The sequence below is a fragment of the Pteronotus mesoamericanus genome, unplaced genomic scaffold, assembly GCF_021234165.1.
Source record: "Pteronotus mesoamericanus isolate MK-2021 breed Mesoamerican mustached bat unplaced genomic scaffold, CSHL_Meso_final contig_202, whole genome shotgun sequence".
Lineage (NCBI taxonomy): Eukaryota > Metazoa > Chordata > Mammalia > Chiroptera > Mormoopidae > Pteronotus > Pteronotus mesoamericanus.
The window spans coordinates 2,336,128-2,354,226 of NW_026555086.1; the positions used below are offsets into that span (position 1 = coordinate 2,336,128).

General features: G+C 51.3%; 1 protein-coding gene across 3 annotated transcripts in view; it reads left to right on the forward strand.

Annotated features, from left to right (window-relative positions):
• Positions 1–18,099, forward strand: part of PHKB (phosphorylase kinase regulatory subunit beta) — a 92,594-nt gene that overhangs the window by 11,510 nt on the left and 62,985 nt on the right. For all 3 annotated transcript variants that reach the window (XM_054570306.1, XM_054570305.1, XM_054570307.1), the window contains exons 2-5: positions 9,511–9,600; positions 10,425–10,563; positions 12,643–12,742; positions 17,107–17,214. In XM_054570306.1, the coding sequence (XP_054426281.1) occupies positions 9,511–9,600; positions 10,425–10,563; positions 12,643–12,742; positions 17,107–17,214 (437 nt within the window). The remainder of the gene's footprint in view (positions 1–9,510; positions 9,601–10,424; positions 10,564–12,642; positions 12,743–17,106; positions 17,215–18,099) is intronic.

An 18,099-nucleotide genomic window follows, 5' to 3' on the forward strand; every position in this document is an offset into this window, starting at 1 on the left:
CTCTTCTCGCGCCGCCGCGGCCTGCGCCGCCGACGACGACAGAGGCGTGAAATCAAGGCAGAGGACAGGCGCGCCGAGCGTACGGCGGCGGCGCAGCTCAGTCTGCAGGGCACGCGGGACCAGGCGTGGGTCCGTGGGAGCACTGCTTGGCGGAGAGCCAAGTGTTGGGGGAAGTTGTTCATAAAGCGGTGTTTCTGATTTAAATGTTAACGTGGAATCCTATCTTCCTGAGAATCTGCACTATTTTCATTGAAGAAATAAAATTTTTAAGAGAAGACCTGAAATGATACCTTTATACTCATCTTTTATTTTTTCCTGGAACAACCACCACAAAAACCCCCAAACAAACCTTGGTGTAAGGCCTTGGCTCTTCCGCTTGCTAGCAGCGCGGCCTTGGGTCACTCACTTACCCTCGGCCGCTTCCATCTGCAACAAGGGACTAATAATCACGCCTACATAATGGAGTCGCATGGAGTAAGCGGTGTCACGCACACACGCTGTCAGCACGATGCTTCGTGCATGATAAATGCTCAAGCAACGTTGGCTGATTTTATTTAATAATGAGGCTATTTTATTCTTTACCTTTAGTATCTCTTGAGCTAAGAGTATTTACCTGTTTACTTTTACGTATTTCTAGTCAGCCTAGCTTGTTGCATATTGACAGCTCCCATTAAGGGTGCGGTTCTGGGTTTACTGGCAAATTATATTAGGATTAAGCAGTGCCCTTCTCCCAGACAGAGGCCAGAATAATGAATATAAATTAAAATAAAGATCAGACCCCCGAAGAGGGTGTCAGGAGATGGTGCTCCTTCCACGCAACAAGGGGCTTGGGCCGGATGCGCGTTCGTGTTCTTTTCGGCTTTAAAGTGTTATGGCCCCTGACCCCCGCCTCTCAGGGGGTTGGGGCAGAACACTGACGGGGCGTTAGAGCCGGGCCGAGGCATTCTGGGGCGGGTCCTGCGAGGTGGGGAACCGGCTGGGACCGGACAGAGCTGGTGACATGCAGCTTTGGATGGGTTGTCTCAGGGAACTTGACGTAGGTCTTGACATTAAGCCCTTTTGGTTGGTTCATGGCCTCACCTCCTAGGGGCTGTAGAGTTGGGTTTGCCTAAGAGGACAACATTTTTTACACGATGGAGCGGCCCTGTCTTTGGATGCCCGGGTCTCCTTAAAACGCAGCGCTGCCTGAGCAGGTACGGGGCGGCCCACAGGCCCGCAGTGCGTGCAGGCTCCCAGGCAGGCCCGCCGCTGCGGTGGGCCGCACGCGGGGGAGGCGAGTCCATCCGTCTTGCCGCGCTGCTCCAGGGTAGCGTCCTCCTCTCTCTGTGTCCACAGATTTTAGACTCCGACCTCAGGCTCCAGTGTCAACTGCCTCGTATTCCCAGGCTTTCACGTAGTCTTTGGATAACCGTGTCACTGTTGGCACCCCCAGGTTACGTAGGCACGGCCTCCAGGTTCTGTGTGTGGCCCTGGCTCGCTCTAGCGTGGCCCGCCCTCCCTGCTTGCCGGCCTGCTCTAGGCTTTGCCTGCTCCCAGCCCCTTCACGCGCGAGCCAGGCGTTTGGGCTGGCAGCGCAGGGCTTCCACTGGGAGGCCGCCGCCGTGCCTCCATCCTCCAGCAGGCATCGCTGGAAATGACGAAGTCTCAGGCGTGTCCCCCTCTATCCCTTCCCCATGCGCGACTTCAGTGATTGCACTGGGTACCTCGCCGGCCAGAGGGTCTGTAGTCTCCCTCCCGGGGGCAGCTCTGTGTCAGGACGTCGTGGCTGCCCGCGTTTCCGGGAGGCTGGCCGGCCTGCTGAATGGAAGGAAGAGGCGCGCTTGGTCAGCACAAGAAGTTAAGCTGGTTTCCCCCCAGCCCCACTTATTTTCTGCGAGTGTTTCTTTGAGAAATCGAAGCACTGATCACTTTGGGGAGGCCTGTGGCGGCGGCGGCGGGCGAGGCGGGGACTTGGCCTCTTTTCTGTCTCTGGCAGCTTCTCGTTGGAGGCCGAGTAACGCCTGCAATCACTGGCGCGGAGGTCTCCCCTTCCTTGGCGCCCTGGTGAGACCAGCTTCGGCGGCCGTAGGACCAATCTAAAAAGGAGGGTAGGCACCTCAAGTAACAGAGTATGATTTTGTTTGAAAAGGACAGGAAACAGCAAGCAGTCTTTAACTATGAAAAACTAGCAAGTTCTAGGCTGATTTCTATTATGGAGCCATGATCCCATAGCAGTTTAGTTTTATTTGCGGTAGTAGAAGCTGAGCACCTTCAGTATCAATTGTCATGACTCTTTTCATTTCCATTTTTTGCTGCAATAAAATCCTGATAACTAAATTACAATGCAAATTAAAGTACAGCAAAATCTTAACAGTCTTAGTGTTCACTCAGAGATACATTCTTCTTTTGGCATTACATAAAAAACTAATAGTCCATAAAATATACAGTAAAGTTAATCTATACTTAGAGTAGATACGAAACATTTTAAGCCAAACTGCATCGCTTGAATGGTCCGTTGCCCGACGCATGCGTGTAGAACTCGCAGCATGCCTACTGGGGCACTCCAGCTCCCGAATTTTAAACATATGTATTAGAAAGGAGGGTAACTTACGCTTCAATATGTTTATTGTAACATGGGCGTGGCAGCCCAACGTTCATCCTGCACTTCTTTTTTAAAACATTTTTTAAATTTATTGACTTTAAGAGAGAGAAACATCGACTTGTTGTTCCACTTTTAGATGCATTCACTGCTTGCTTCCTGCATGAGCCCTGACCGGGGGACCAAACCCGCAGCCTTGTCGCGTGGGGACCGTGCTCTAAACCGCTGAGCTACCCAGCCACGGCCCTCCTGCACCTCTCTTTTTTTTTTAATGTTATATTTATTTCATCCTACGCTTCTTAATGAAAGGCTTGATTCTGCTCCCAAGGGTCTTCAGGTTGCTTTGTCCCCCCGAGACAGAATGATTTTCTGGGGTGCTTGATGGCGGCCCCCATCCGCTCGGGAGGCTGTCGGTGGCTCGTAGTGAACTGAGGGGCAGCCCTGAACAGGCGCTCAGCCGGGGGCGACGCCCGCCTGCACTTGGACGAGGAGAGAATTAGCTCGTGTTCACCATCTGTGAAGTCTGTCCTGTGGATGGTACAGAACAAGTGTTTGTAGGTTTTTTCTACTTATGAATATTTTTATTCCTACAGTCATCTGACTTTACTAATTCATAGTTTCTTAGGATTTTTTTTGGTTGCTTAACATTCAAGACTTTATTCATGCTTTCTGTACAAAGTGTTATCAGGACAATTTTTAATGAGTAGCAATAACATTCATATTAATGCATTGCCAAGACCAGAAATACCAGCCAGGTTTCATCCAAGTGTAAATGATAAATGGAAATGGCTTGTTTTCATTTTCCAAAATGCTGAATGGCTTGAGAGTATTATTTGTGTGGGACTTGTGTAAAATGACACATACATAGCAAAGTGCCTAATACCACATGTTTTGTAAGTAGAATAACAGATAACACAATAAAATGGAATATTTTTGTAATGATTAGGAATGGTATAGTGAAGTTCTTTCCCCCTCATGTAACTCAATTAATATTGAACTAAGGCTGTATCATTCAACTCAGAAATTTGGAACGTAAAATTTTCACTTGTGGTGTGAGGATGAAATGCTGACTCCAGGTTTCTCTTGAGAAATCCGGTATGCCCAGATTCGTGGTGTCCTTTAGAAAGCGACTCCCTTGTAAGGCTGCGTGCACTTATTCTAGTGACCCCATAATTTTTAAGTCATACCTGCTTATGCCTCCATTCACACCCCCCTTTACGGGCAGCGGAAGACGGGAGAGAAGAGAACACGATGGAAGAGCAGAACAGGTTGAATTACTCTACGGTCACTGCTCAGGTAGCTGTTGACTGAGTCTTATTTAACGCCACCTGTCTTGTTGAGGCACCTTGTTGCCGCACTAATCCTGAGGAGCCTCCAGCAGAACGTAGGTGCCAGAGGCCTCTCCCTCTTCGTACTCAGGAAATACTTGTTGAGTGCTCCCTGCGTGCGTGCCAGTGGCTGCCAGCCTCGGGGTTATAGCCCGGAACAAAGCGGCTGCTGGGGAGGAAATGGAATGATGTGCCCAGGAGGAGTTCCAAAAACTTTCCAGAAGGATTGGAACTGTTTGCCTGCACCTCTGACCTCATGGAAATCATGCCACGGCAGGCGCTCTGCCAGGCTGCCATTAAGGAAGGAAGAGGGAATGGCTCATCGAGTGATCGGTATGGACAAGGTCAGCGCGTGGGACACCAGCCAGGTGTGACGCCCTTGAGTGGGTCTGATAGTCGGCGCCCCTTCCGCAGAGCACGGGGGGTGGGGGGTGCTCCATGCGTTTCCGTCAGGAATACAGTGGGGGCGTTGGGATGGCCTTTTCACACCTTATTAGGATAAGTTAAATTAGGATTTGCTGTTTCATATTTTACACTTAAAGTACACTTCTCCCCCAGCTCGCCGTGGAGAAACATAGCGACTTAAAGAGCTGAGGGTTCGGGTGAACCGAGCTCGCAAGTTGGGGTTAAGTAAGTAAAAGTGTACATGTGTGTATACACAGATATGTGTACAATTTTGGGGCCGTGTGTTGTTTAAGGCAGAAAATGAAAACAAGGACTAAGGGCTCTGAACTCTGCTCAGCCAGACACGCGCACGGGGTCCCTGGTGCAGGCAGGGCAGACGCGCGGTTTGTCTTCCAAGCGCCCGGATTGCAGCCCGGACCCCCGCTGGGCGACCCCCAGCCCTGCGCCTGAGTGGCACCCCGGTTCCGTCGGGAGGTGCAGCGGGTGCCTGCGCGGACCGAGTGTCCCGCCCCGCGGCAGTGGTGGGCGTTCGGGACCCCCTGTCTAATTTGAAAAAGTGACGCAAGTAGTAAATGGACACCCCCTTATGTAATATTTAGACAATCAGAAATGTGCAGTGGAAAAATCACCGCCCTCTCCCTAGCAGCCATGGCTTGGCGTGTGTCCTTCGGGACTTCGTAAAGTGCTCAGTTTATCTTTATACGCATAGACATTTGTAAAATCACACAGATAGAGTTATTTTTGCTTGGTTTGCAACATATGGTTTCATACTGTATGCCTGTCCTATGGCATTACTTTACACACTATTTTTTTTTTTTTTTGGTCTTTCATATTAAAAATAAACCTACCTCATTCCTTCACTGTTTCAAGGTGTCTCGTTGAATGAAGGTGTCGTAGTTTATCCGTTCCTCAGCCGGGGGCATGTTCATTCCTTAATAGTTGATGTTTCTGTGCGTGGACAGACCGGACAGTGAAGAAAACGTGGTTTCCGTCTTGTGTCTTTGTTTTGCAAGGAGACATTTGCGACCTTGGAGATGCTCACTGTGCTGATTCACGCAGAGTGTGTTCAAATTTTCTACCTGTGTGAGTTAACACATGGCCTCTCCCAAGGGAACGAGATAAGTTTTCGACCTGCCTGACCCCGGAAGTCTGAGGAGGTGGGACTTGACTATTGATTCCGTGGGTGCGGGTGGGGCCTGTCAGAATATGCCGGGAACTGATCGTCGGAAGGTGCCTGACATGCACTTTCGCCAGTTTCTCTGCTCCTTTTTCTTCCTCCCCTCCGAGTCACTGCCATCTACTCTGTACTAGACACGGTCCCTGTTACTGATCAGCTTCCAATGCAGTAAAACACAGTCATCAAATGGGAAGCAAACCGGACTGTGACAAGGAAGAGCTGTCATTAAGGTGGTTACAGCTGTAGGGACGCGGAAGGTGGGGCAGCGACCTCTGCCACCTGGGCCGCCCCGGGTGCCTCTGTCAATATTTGCGGAGAACTTCCTACGGCCCTGGGGACCCAGGCTGAGAATGTGCTGGAGCCGCGTGTCCCTTCTTGAGCGGTGCCTCCTGGTTTTGACCGGCGGAGGAGTGAGAGGGAGTTGTAAGTCACCCCCTGAAGGCAGCGATGGAACTTGAATTTCAAAGCTGCGTGAAAACGTGCTGTGTCACCCATAGGTGGTCTGTCAGACAAACACATGGGTCTCTGTGCTCTGGGGCCCCTCGCTGTCCTAGCAGTCAAAAGTCAACGTTCTAATAATTTGCTGATAAAGCACAAGTGTGGTTTGCCTGTGTTTGTGTGTTCATATGTGAGGCTCTTTGCCCCCTGTGCCTGCCCGGGCTGCACGCCCCCCCTCCCCCACCCCTGCCCGGCGCGCCCCCTCTAGGCAGACGTGTGCGTGTCCAGGACTCCGCAAGCCCGTGAGGCCGCGGGGCAGCCTGGCCCTCCGCCCCACATGGCTGCCAGACCCTGCTCTGCTCCGGATTAGCTGCTTGTGGGGCATGTTAGCTCTGGGATTCGGGTTAATCCTGCTTCTTTGTACACACTTTCTTACTACTTTCTCAGTCTCTGCACGCCCCAGGCTTCCAAAGTGGGCTGCTAGGCTCCCTTAGACTTACTCCTGGCTGACAAATGACGGCTCTTAACACGCCCTATGCCAGTGGAGGTGGCTGCTCACCTTGGCGCAGGCAGGACAAGGTCCTAAGTGTACGACTGCTGAGACCGGCGACCTTGGACTCGCCCAGTTCCCAGTGTTAGGGGTCATTTAGAAAATGCAGGTGGGGGATGCTGGTTGGTGCTTTCCTTGGGCCAAGGTTCTACTTTCACGAATTCGGTGCTAGAACCCAAGACCCACGGGAAATGAAAGCATGCCGTTCACTTTGTGCTTTAGTTTTGTGTCAGCTGAGCGCCGTCTGAAATGCTTTCATAGAAACCTGTGTGTCACCCCAGGCGATGGCAATTTTTAGGGACCTCGATGCAGTGACACAAAATGCTGGCTGTGGCGTAGGCTCTTTGTCGATATCCTACGCTGTGGTGGGTGTGAAATCTTACATAAAATTGTTAATTCTGAGAAAATGTATGTAGGCTAAGTGCTGCATTTTTAGATACTAGAGTTTTAATATAGTTTTTGAAAATTAAATTGTAATTATTTCAAGAGGAAATAGTTTGTTTGAATCCCATAATTTGGGATATTCTCTGCTTATAATTTAGGGTAAATGAATCTTTCTATTCAATATTTTGTAAACTAAAAGAAAAAAAAGAATGGGGCCAATTTGATCTTTTCTAAAAAGCATGGACTTAACTCTGCACTTTAAAAGCAGTTTAGGAGAGAAATTGTTAGTACATCAAACGCCTAAATGGGAAAATTAATTAATTAATTTTCACATAATAATGAACTTAGCAGAAAATTGAGGTGGCTGTATAGGTAACCTAGAGGTTGCCAAAAACCTTTTTAAACAGAAAGGAAAACGAGAATCCAGTGGGGAAAAATAGATATATTTGACTATTAAAATTACTGTAACGTTTGTACACTCATGACAGCTTAGGGGACAGTGCTTGATATGGAGATGTAAAGTGACAATCAAAACGTGCAGAGAGCTCTTCTTAGAAATTGATGACGAAAACTCTAACGCAGCCGCGCGCCCGGCAGTGGGGTACAGGCCGTCCACGGGGAAGCCCGCGCGTGGCTGGAAGAGCACCACAGACCCCGGCGCCGTGGGAGGGGGCATGCGGGGGAGAGACGGGCGGGGCCTGTCTGATGCGGGGGGCCTCCAGCGGTGGGCGCTGACCCTTCTGGGGGGAACACGCGCTGTTCCAGCCTTTGCAAAACGTGCCGTTTGCCATCATTTTGTAAGAGCACATTTATCATTTAATTCAGTGTGACTTCCAGGCACTGAGACCAGAGGTGGGCAGACCTCTTCTATGGTGGGCCAGAGAGTAAGCATGTTAGACTTTGCAGACTTCACGGTGTTTGTGGAGCCGCTCGGGTCTCTGGGCCCCACCGCTGAGCGCAGCGTTGGGAAGGGACGCGACACACTGTCAGCTGGCGCTTCCAGTGTGCGGCAGTGGGCCAGTATGTATGTGTAAATACACACTCAAGAGCATGCCTAGTGGTAAAACGGAAAGTGTTGAGTTTTGACCGTTACCTTTGTTGTTAATAATGATATAGTTGTGAGTTTATATCATTTGGTTTTGAGCTACGGCTGTGTTTCATAACCAGCTCCCCAAATTCCTAAAAGTCTAACAGTCTGCCCCCCTGGCTGGCGCTGGCTGGCGCCGGTGCTCCTGCGCACGAGGACGTTTCGCAGCTCGTTTATGACGGCGACACTAGGGATGTTGAATGAGCCGGACCGCATCGCACCCCGGAATGTTGAGCAGCGTGCTGCCTCTAGTGATTTCCACGAGTGTTGTTAAGTGGGAGGGTCAAGAGGTGGGGATGGCTGGGCTTCGTGACCCCATTTTCATAAACCAAGCGACAGCACGCTCCCCACTCTTCACAGGGGCCGCTCTGGTGTCCCTGTGGAGACTCTCGGAAAACCTCTTCCCTCAGAGCGGCTCGCTCTCTGCTTCCTGTCTCTGTCCGCCAATCATCTCTAGCCGACAGAGGATAAAGAGACTGTTGCCTAGTGGGTAGACCCTCTCCGCACTTCATGGCGTGGGCCATTGCCCGAGCACGCAGGGACCCCCAACGCCTTGGCTTCTGGCGAGTGTACCGGGCACAGCGGTTTTAGGAACATAAATTCCTTAGTTTTTAAAATAGCAGATTGTTAACGTGTGCCGACAGGATCCCCATGCAGGCAGGTTGCAGGCGCGTTCTCTTGCGGTGTTGGCAGGCTCTGGCTCTGTTGCTGGGACCCAAGGTGGGGGCACGCGCTGTGACCTCGAGCTGAGGATTTCCGAGTGCCTTCCATGTGAACTGGAGCCTTTACTTAGTCCCACGGCCGAGGGTTGGGGTGGTTTCTTTTCACTCAGCACTTGAGAAAGTGCACTAGTCAAGTGAACAGCTTACCGTATCCATTCTGTGGCAGATTGTCGCGATTATTGTGTGTGCTGGGGCTTTGAGCGCTGTGCTTGGCGGACACTTTGGAGCCGATTTTGTGGCTGAGAAGTACAAGTGGCTTCTGCCCGTGGCCCAGGCAGCAGCCCGAGCATCAGCCACTGGAGGCGGCGGAGGCTGCAGGGTTTCAGGAGCAAAACCTCCCGAATATTCGTGGAACGATGACTTCAGAACATGCCAGTGTTACCTCAGGGACACAAGATTGTGGTGTCCCTGAGGTTTCTGGCGTATCAGCGTTGGAGGGAAAATTGCCTGATGACGCGTGACCGAAGTGTGGATAAAATGTGGATTTCAGGGCGTGTTAGGAGACGCGATTCTTACACGGAACTGGAATCACTGAGTTAGTGCCCAGCCCCCAAGTGTGGGGGCTGCCTGAGGTGTGAGGACCCACGTGCCGTGTGAGGGAGTTGGCTTTTCTGTGGGATGGGGCGGGGGGGTGTCGTCACATCGAAACCCTTTGGGACCCGTTATGAGGGTACCTTCTCCTCTCTCCCTACCAAAAATTGGAACAGTAGTGAAATTCGAAGGCTCACCTATAAAAATGAAAATTAGATTGCTAAGTAGTGCTTCTTCATTGGTCTAGAAGTTTTCTTGGTTTGTCTGGGTGAAAACGACTGAATTTGACAAATTTTCCTTTTTCTTTTAGGCTCCGTTTATGAACCTCTCAAAAGCATCCACCTGCCGAGGCCCAGCCAGGAGACCCCGTGGGACAAGCTGGACCATTACTACAGGATCGGTGAGCAGAGCCCGTGGCCCGTCCTTGCTCTGACTTTCTGTCAGCTGTACGCTGTCCAGTGCCCGCGTGGCTCTGTATTCTAACTGCATGCCTGTGCCTGGACCGCCAGAAACGCGACAAGTCGTGGCCGCCCCTTATGACCGTCACCCATGCCTTCGGCCTCTGAGCATTCCCAGGCCTGGGAGCCGGAGGCCTCCCCGGCAAACACTGTGGGGGGTCCTGGCCCGTTCACTTGTCCCCCAGCTTTTCATAGCCACTTACGAGTCACAGTGACACGAAAGCGAGTCTCGGGGACTCTCGCTCATATTGGGTCCCTCCGCTGCTGCGGCTGCTCTGTTTTCGCCGGGATCAGCCTGGGAAACCGTGTTTTCCGTGTGAGTGAGTGACTGCGGGACACGCGTGCCCAGGGCCCTCTGTGTTCCCCAGGCCGCCAGTCGGAAGCGCCCGTTCGGTGTTTTGCCAGTTTGCTTCCTAGGCTGAAGGGTTAGCGTAGGGTTAGCGTAGGGTTAGCGTAGGGTGGCAGGAATGTAACTTTGAGTTGTCTGTCTTCGCCAAGGTAAGGATTTTTTGTTTGTTTGTTTCAACTTTACGTAAAACCTTAATTCACCTTATTTCGGTCAAGGTTCTGGTGTATATTTTTATGTTGCCCTTATTGCCTCTGTAGCCACAACTAGCTCACGAGATTGGCTGGAGAGATTTAACACGAGGTTGTGTCTGCATCTAAGATGAGAATCAGCAAAGCTGTCAGCAGGGGGAGGAGGTGGAGGGAGCCCCGGGGGCGGGGGCGGCGGTGCGTTCACACTCTCCCTCTCCTCCGGTCGCAGTCAAGTCCACGTTGCTGCGGTATCAGAGCCCAACCACGGGCCTCTTTCCCACGAAAACGTGCGGTGATGACCAGAAGGCCAAGACCCACGACAGCCTGTACTGTGCCGCGGCGGCCTGGGCGCTGGCCCTCGCGTACAGGTGAGCTGTGCGCGCCCCAGCCTGCTCCGTCTCGGTGGGGGCGGGGGGGCGAGGGGGGTAGCCGCCACCCAGACGGGCCGGTCTGCTGTCTTTTGGCTCTGCTGCCGCTGGCCCACTGTGTTGCATTTCTATACACCAGTATCAAACGATCAGGAGAAGAAATTAAGAAAGTGATCCCATTTACAATTGCATCAAGAAGCATAAAGTATCTAGGAATAAATGTAACCAAAGAGGAGATCCCTTGCTGTGATGGCCGACGGGGAGAGAGGTGCCCTCCTGCAAGACACCGTTCTGTCCCTCCCTTGTTGCATCTATCGCTGGCTTCGGAGTTCAGTGTAATAGGGGACCCTAGTAGGGCCAGCGAACAGTGGCTTCACCTCATAAATTCTGATTTTGTTTCCCTTGAGGTTTGCCTGTGGGGGAATAATGCACCAATGATAGGATTCAAGTGTCTACTTTGTTCACTAGTGATAAATGTATAGGTAGGGAATTCTGGTTTAGACATAAAATTAAGACTTCATATTATAGAAATATCCGATCAATACTCGCATAAAACCTGTGATCAACAAATTGACTAGAATTCAATGTAAAGTTGTTTCATTTATTTTTTAAAATTAAAACTATTCTTCAGCTCATATTAAAACTTAGATTTGCATACATATAGCTTGCTAAAAAAAGTTAAATTGCCGGTTCCTGGTCGAAAATAGAGGCATTATTTTGGCTCACTAGATTTATAAATAGGTCTGATGCCCAAATGTTTTCACTCCAATGCGACTGCTCTTTCATTTTCTCATTCAGAAGAGAATATTATGGTTACCATTTCATTTGCAGGAGCAACTTCATTAAAATAGCTTCTGTATTGTGGCTGAATTATTCTGGAATATTTCCATCTTGGTTTAGTGCTTGTTGGAATTAGAGGCAGAGGATTATTTTAAAGACAATTTCAGAAACACCCGATTTTGTTTTATTCTGCGGTATTATTATATCTTAGATGAGACAGGAGCTGTGCACAGAACATTCTGTGTCGCTCGCTGGCCTCCAACTGGGGGGTCGCCCCCCAGCAGTGCTCTAAGCCCGGCCGCCCGTGCTCTAAGCCACCGCGACGGAACCCCTTGCGTCTGATGGGGGTGCAGTGGGGCACAGAGTGAGCCCCGCTCATTCCCCTGCCTGGCCCACGTAGGCAGGAGGAGCAACTTGCCCCCTTGCTGACGCTCGCCACACTGTGGTCCCCATTCTTCCCAGCAGGGGCAATGAGGGCGCACGAGCCCACTGGCTTGAGGGGACGGGCGATACTTTTTGTCAAGCGGGGATGGCCGCCCTACGTCTTAGTTAAGATTTAGTGAAGTGAGGAGTAAGCCCCTTTTATTTTTCAGCAGTGGGAACTCTCATCTATGATAAGGACAGAGGACCATCATGGCCAAGTTTAGTGATTAAATTTGAGCTGTTCCCTCTTTTCAAAGGCAAGTGATGTAAACTGTGGTCAGTTGACTTTAAACTAAGACCTGAGAGTATGAAACGTCCTGCCCAAACCCATCAGGTGCCTTCCTGGATGTGTGTCTGCTTGAAGGTGTTCTTGACGGAAGCGCCACCTTGCATTGTTAAGTGGTAATTATTGACTGGCGTGAGGCGGGGCGGAGAATGCCCGCGCTTGCCAGAAGCAGCGCTTCCTCGGCTCCGAGAGGCCATTCTATAACCTAAAGGGGTTGTTATTAGAAATTGCCTCTGCCCTGTAACAGTGAGTTTTTAAAAAAAATCTTTTGATAGACTCTTCCAATATAGAAACATCCTTTAAAATTTCAGCCAAGTCGACGCGGAGAACGTTGTATGCTATTTTTGAAGCAGTTGGCCTACTTCCTTAAAAGAAGGAGAAATCTGCACAAGTTTCATCACAGGACTTTTTTTTTTTTTTTTTTGCAGCAATTCTGCATCTGCTGGGAAAATGGAATTTCACTGTGAGAGAGCTAGTAGATGCTGCCAGAACATAGGATTAGCCAGAGAGTTAAATACTTAATTATGGAAAGCCCTGCTCCCCTTCCATTCTGTTTCCAATTTCTCTGACGAGTTATCTCTCTCCCGCAGGCGCCTGGACGACGACAAGGGGCGGACCCACGAGCTGGAGCACTCGGCCGTCAAGTGCATGCGAGGGATCCTCTACTGCTACATGCGGCAGGCTGATAAGGTGGGCGCCCCCGGGATGACCTGACCCACACCGCCGGCTCGGTCGTGCTTCCCAAGGGCAGCCGCTTCCCCGGGCAGGGAGCGGGGTCTGTCGAGCCTTTGCCCCCCCAGCCCACGGCTTCAAAACACCAAGGCGGGAGGAGGGCCTTGGTGAGAGCGGACCGCGGACTGCGCATCAGGCTTTGGTTTGCTTGTGTTCTGCACCGGCTTTGGCTCAGCACACGCTCTGTTCCCCAGGAACCACGCGACACCCATAATTCTACCCGATGTTGCATCACTCGGGAACATTTTTATCAAAATTGCCTTTGGACGCGTGAATGCTCAGGCTAAAGGAAACTTTAAAAATATAACACTTTGTTACACGTAAAGAGGACAGGAATTGTGGACTTAGAAAGCAGAAAACCGCACAGGGTTATTGTGGCGGAAATGAATAAAACTTTGTAGGCCGTAGAGCACACGCAAACGTAATGAGCTGTTTCCCTACTGACCAGCCTGTCTGTGTGTCCCGGTCCTGACACAGTATGTCTGTGCATGTGTGTGTCACGTGTGCCCAGACCACCTTGCCCAGGGAGGCACACCAGTAATTCTGCTGGCCGTTTTGAGTATGTAGCATTTTATATGTTTTTATCATGTGACTATTATATTGTTTTAACTTATGCTTGGAAAGGGTAAAAAATATGGTGGCCCATTTGTTTTTTAAGACGTATGTTTGAAGTTAAAACTTAAAAAGAAACTCATTTATATCTTGCCACCAAAATACGGCAACAAGGAAATGTTACTGTGCAGAAGTGAATTTATTCGCAAGCCGATCATAGAGATGTGTGACAAGCCTGCAATGTGCCCACTGAGAGCTGACTTTGCAGATCATTATTATAAAGGTTTGTCGGTGCTTGGGATAAAGTACCATGTCATCCTGACGTACTCGAATAAGCTAGTGTGCCGCATATATGGAAGGAATCACGATTCCAGTTACTGTTTTGTGTATGGAGGGTGCTGTTTCATTGTTGACTTGACATCGTTTCAGGCGTGGCTGGTGTCTCTGCTTCCGACTTTTCCCTCAAGGCAACGCTGAGAGCCAGGAGTTTCACGGGTTTGGGACGCAAGCTGATAAATCTAAACTAGAATCTTTTATTGGAAGGACATGCTGTGATACAAAGTGTCGTCTTTGTGGCTTGTTTCAGTCAATTCTTGTCTTTCTAAATATCATTCAGCCTCAGTAACCAGTCTCCACAATTATGTTTTCTTTTGCATACAACTTGAATGGGACTTATGCTGTCTTGAACTCCTTAAATGATAAAGGATAAGTCTTTTTTCCTTGTATGTGCAATGGTAGGTCATGAAAATCAGGGAGTTGTAAGACGGTCTGGAGGCTTCAGGATTTGTGCACACCATGGAATGGAGGCTTAAATGTTTCATAGGTTTTCATTGTGACCCTTCATGACCCACACACCTGTCAGAGCAGGAACGGGGAGTAGTCCCCTAAGCCTCGTGTGCCGGCGAGGAGCTGGCTCAGGGAGACTGAGGCCCTTGCCCGGCGCCCGGCTGCCCACCGTGGCCTCGCCTCTTCCTGGGGCTCACCCCTCCTTCATGGCACCACAGGGTGGGGCATGCTACCATAGTTTAAAAGTGACGTGTGTATTTCTTGGCCTTTAAGACTGACAGAAGCCTGTTTGTCATGTCCATTTGCCCTTCACCTTAAGGCTCACCTCTGCCATCTGAAGTAAAACCGTGACTTAGGGACTTGCCTGGGGCTCTCTGTGTTCATCGACTCCCGTTGCGAGATGCGCTTGCCGGCACATTTTCTGAAATTGCTCCCTAAGAGAGAGATTTTTCACTTACTATGAATTTGGCTGCATAAGTAGAGTTGTCCTTGATTTGCAGAGTGTAGAGCCATCTGATTTCTGCCTGTGACCGTCACGCCACGTCTTAACGCGCACTGATTGGCGTCAGGGGTTTCACCTCTGAGCCTCCGCGAGCTCTGCTCTCACTTCCTCTTCCCGCACTTGCTGCGAAGGAGCGTCCGGACTTTTCAAAACGGGTTCAGTCTGCAGGTTGGAGGACACACATTGGCTTTCCAATGGGCTATGAATGTTGCTGCCTTTAGCTACTTAAACATTTTGTTTCCAGTGCTAAGTATTTTTAATTCATGAGAAAGCATTAAAATTTTATAAAGTTGATTCTTTCAGGACGGCCTCATGAGATAATTTTTCCTACCTCAGCGCCTGTTTTAAGGCCCTAAATGAAGAGTGGGCAATCCAGTCCTCCGTTACCTTTGCCTGAGTGGGAAGCTTTTTGTTGACCATGGTTCAAGTTTTCAGAAAAATTCAAATAAAATAGAGGCAGAGAAGACTATTCTGGGTTTTTTCCAGACCAGCAGATTTTGCTTCGATCCTTCCTTCTACTCTCTGGCGCGGCGCCTGCGGACGCCCCTCGCTCCTGACTGCTTTCGAGAGTGCGTGTTGTCTGTGATTCATGTGCAACAGTGTGCCCCGTTAAATCTCAAAGTTTATAGAGCCTGGGTTTTATTTCTTCTGAAATTTTAAATTATTTGTCTTTCCGCAGCTTTAAGGCTGAAAGCGGTCACGCAATTCCCACTGAGCATCTTGAATCGTTTAGTGTTGCTTTTCCCCTGACGCTGTGATTGACTATGAAGCCCCCTGCTGGGAGCTTGTGTGTCACGAAGACAAATGACAGACAGCGCCGTGACAGCTGCAGCCACCACGTCATTAAACTCACACAGCCCCATCCTTTGGTAGGCCCGTATCACAGAGGCAGAATGGATTTTGTGTTAATTTAACCGTATTTTTGTCTGAGCGCCCGGAACACTGCTCAGCACTTTGCGATGATAGCGCTGGCAGCGTGAAGGGGTGGCCGCGTTGATCTCCGCCTGCGCAGCCTGAGACGCTGCCGGCAGCGCGAGGTCCCGGGGCGGGGGACAGTCGTCGGCCTTTGCGGAGCTCGCCCCGCAGGCTTGCGGCCGTAGGGACAGAGGGCGGCGTCCCTGCCTCCGCCCTCGCCCTCTCACCCCTGATCGCCGCCCGCCCTTTGTTGACCTCAGCCGTGGGGGGTGGGGGGAGGCTCCGTTGGGGCAGGGCTCTTGGGGGAGCAAAGGTACCTTAGAAATGCTCTGTGTCTGACAAGACAGCAGCCGCTTGTCACATGTGGCCGTTGAGCACTTGAAATGTGACCGGCGTGACTGAGGGGCCAAATCTTCAAATTTTCTTTAACTGTAATTGAATTGGTCACATACAGCTAGTGGGTCCCCTATTAGATAGTGTAGGTTCCAGCAGCTTGTAAAAGGTGGTGGATCCAGGCAACTAATCAAAACCAGAGTGGAAACAATGGAGGGACCAGCACCCTGCTGAGGGGGCCGGCGGGAGCAGCGCACCTGGGGCCAGAGCGGCTTTGCGCGAGGAGACGGCTTTGGAGGCGGGGCCATGAGGACGGGGAGCACGGCGGTGGCGGTGGGGAGGGGCCCGTGGCTGCGCGCCGTCACGTCACGTCACGTCACGTCACCGCACCGCAGCGGAGCGCGGCCCGGCGCTGTCGCACTCCCGCCCTTTCAGAGACAGGAGGCCGCGCTGCCGCCTGCACACGGAATCGTGCCGCTCGGCTCGCTCTCGCTCCTGACTCTCCTGCCTCCGGGGCCCCTGCGCTTGGCGCACAGTTGGGACCAGCAAACGTCTGCCCTGTTGAACGGGGAGATGGGTTTTGTGGTCCTTGGGCCTGCGTTAGAGCATTTAGCATTTGGTCGTATTCTAAAATGGCTGAATGCTATGTCCGATGAGCAAGCAAAGGCACGGGCTACGAGCCCTGGGAACTGCTGCCCGCAACGAGCGTGCAGGCAGGAGGGCTGGCGCAGGCGCGCCGGTGGGAGCACAGGGCGCTCTTAGTGACCGCAGGGAGGAGGCGGCGGGAGGTTCCCGGCTCCGGCTGGCTTAGGCCGTGGCCTGGAGCCCTGCTCTCTGCATCATGGGAGCGCTACCGGTGCCGGGCGGGGGCGGGGGGCCGCCGGGGACCCTGCCCCACAGAGCGGAACCCTTATTCGACTCTGAGATAAGATGCAAAACATTGTGAAAGCCATTGTTGCCACGTCGATGCGCTCCCTGTCACACTCACGTTGCTGAGTTTGTGAAGTAACAGTTAAGTGTTCAATGGCCATGTTGATGCTTCTGAGTTAGTACGTACGAGCTCTGTCTGCTTAGTGTTTTTAGGAGAAGGTGACATTTCGGCTTTGTTCTGTCTACTCCTATGCTCTGCAGAACTTCCTTCATTCGAAAGGTTCCTGAGAAGTAACTTCATAATCTCCAATCCTGGGCGAGGAGGCGAATAACGAGCGTTATGTAATTTTGTGTTGGCCCCCAGGTCCAGCAGTTTAAGCAAGACCCGCGCCCGACCACGTGTCTGCACTCTGTCTTCCATGCGCGCACGGGCGACGAGGTGCTGTCCTATGAGGAGTACGGCCACCTGCAGGTATGCGGGGATCACAGGGGTCCTCTTGAGTGCCCCCCACGGCGATTTACAAGGTTTACAAAGTAGATGTCACAGACTTTTCCAAAGAGAAGTGGGAAGCCAACCGTGAGGCAGGGAATGAAACGCTCGCCTCCTGGGCTGAGTTCATGATCGTGGCCGACGGTCAAACCTGGCTGGCTCCCCGGCCCAAGGGCTGCGTGAGGGCTGTCCAGTAGGGCCCGCGGGGACAGAGGCGCGCGCTCGCTGTCACTTGGGGAGGGCCCCGGTGCTCAGGAGCAGGGGGCGGAAGACCAGCGGCTGTGCTGTCGCGGCCGCTCAGGAGCTCCTGTCCCCGGCGGTTCGTTTTCACGGGCCTGTGTTCAGTAAAGCGGGAAACACATTGCTGGAATGGGAGCCCGGAAGGCACCCTGAGTCTGTACGTTTTGTCATTTCATATATTAAATTTTATGCCTGTGCTAAGAAGGCACTGTAGGGCTTTGGGCTTGGCTTTTGCTTTTTTCTCTCACATTTGCACAGCTCTCAAGTGGGCGCCGTGTGACCTTGTTTCTGGGACACAGGAACTGAACAGGCGCTCATCATCCACGGCAGTTCTTCCTGCTCGCTTTGTTCTGCGACCCTCGGGACAGAATTCCCATTAGTCGTTATTTCTTACTAAAATACGACTCTCTTCTTTTTATAGTTCCTCTCTTCCTAGTGACCAGGAATGCCTTACTTTAGTATGACTCTTCCAAACACAGTGCGGTGCCCCCATTTTGATAGAGAAGCTCTTACACTTATTTGAAACTGATACACGGATATGTCGTTCCTCAACCTTCTCTCTGTAATTATCATGTAATTAGGTTTTATGCACCTTTGGCTTTGACAGGCATGTTTACTACCCGAAAT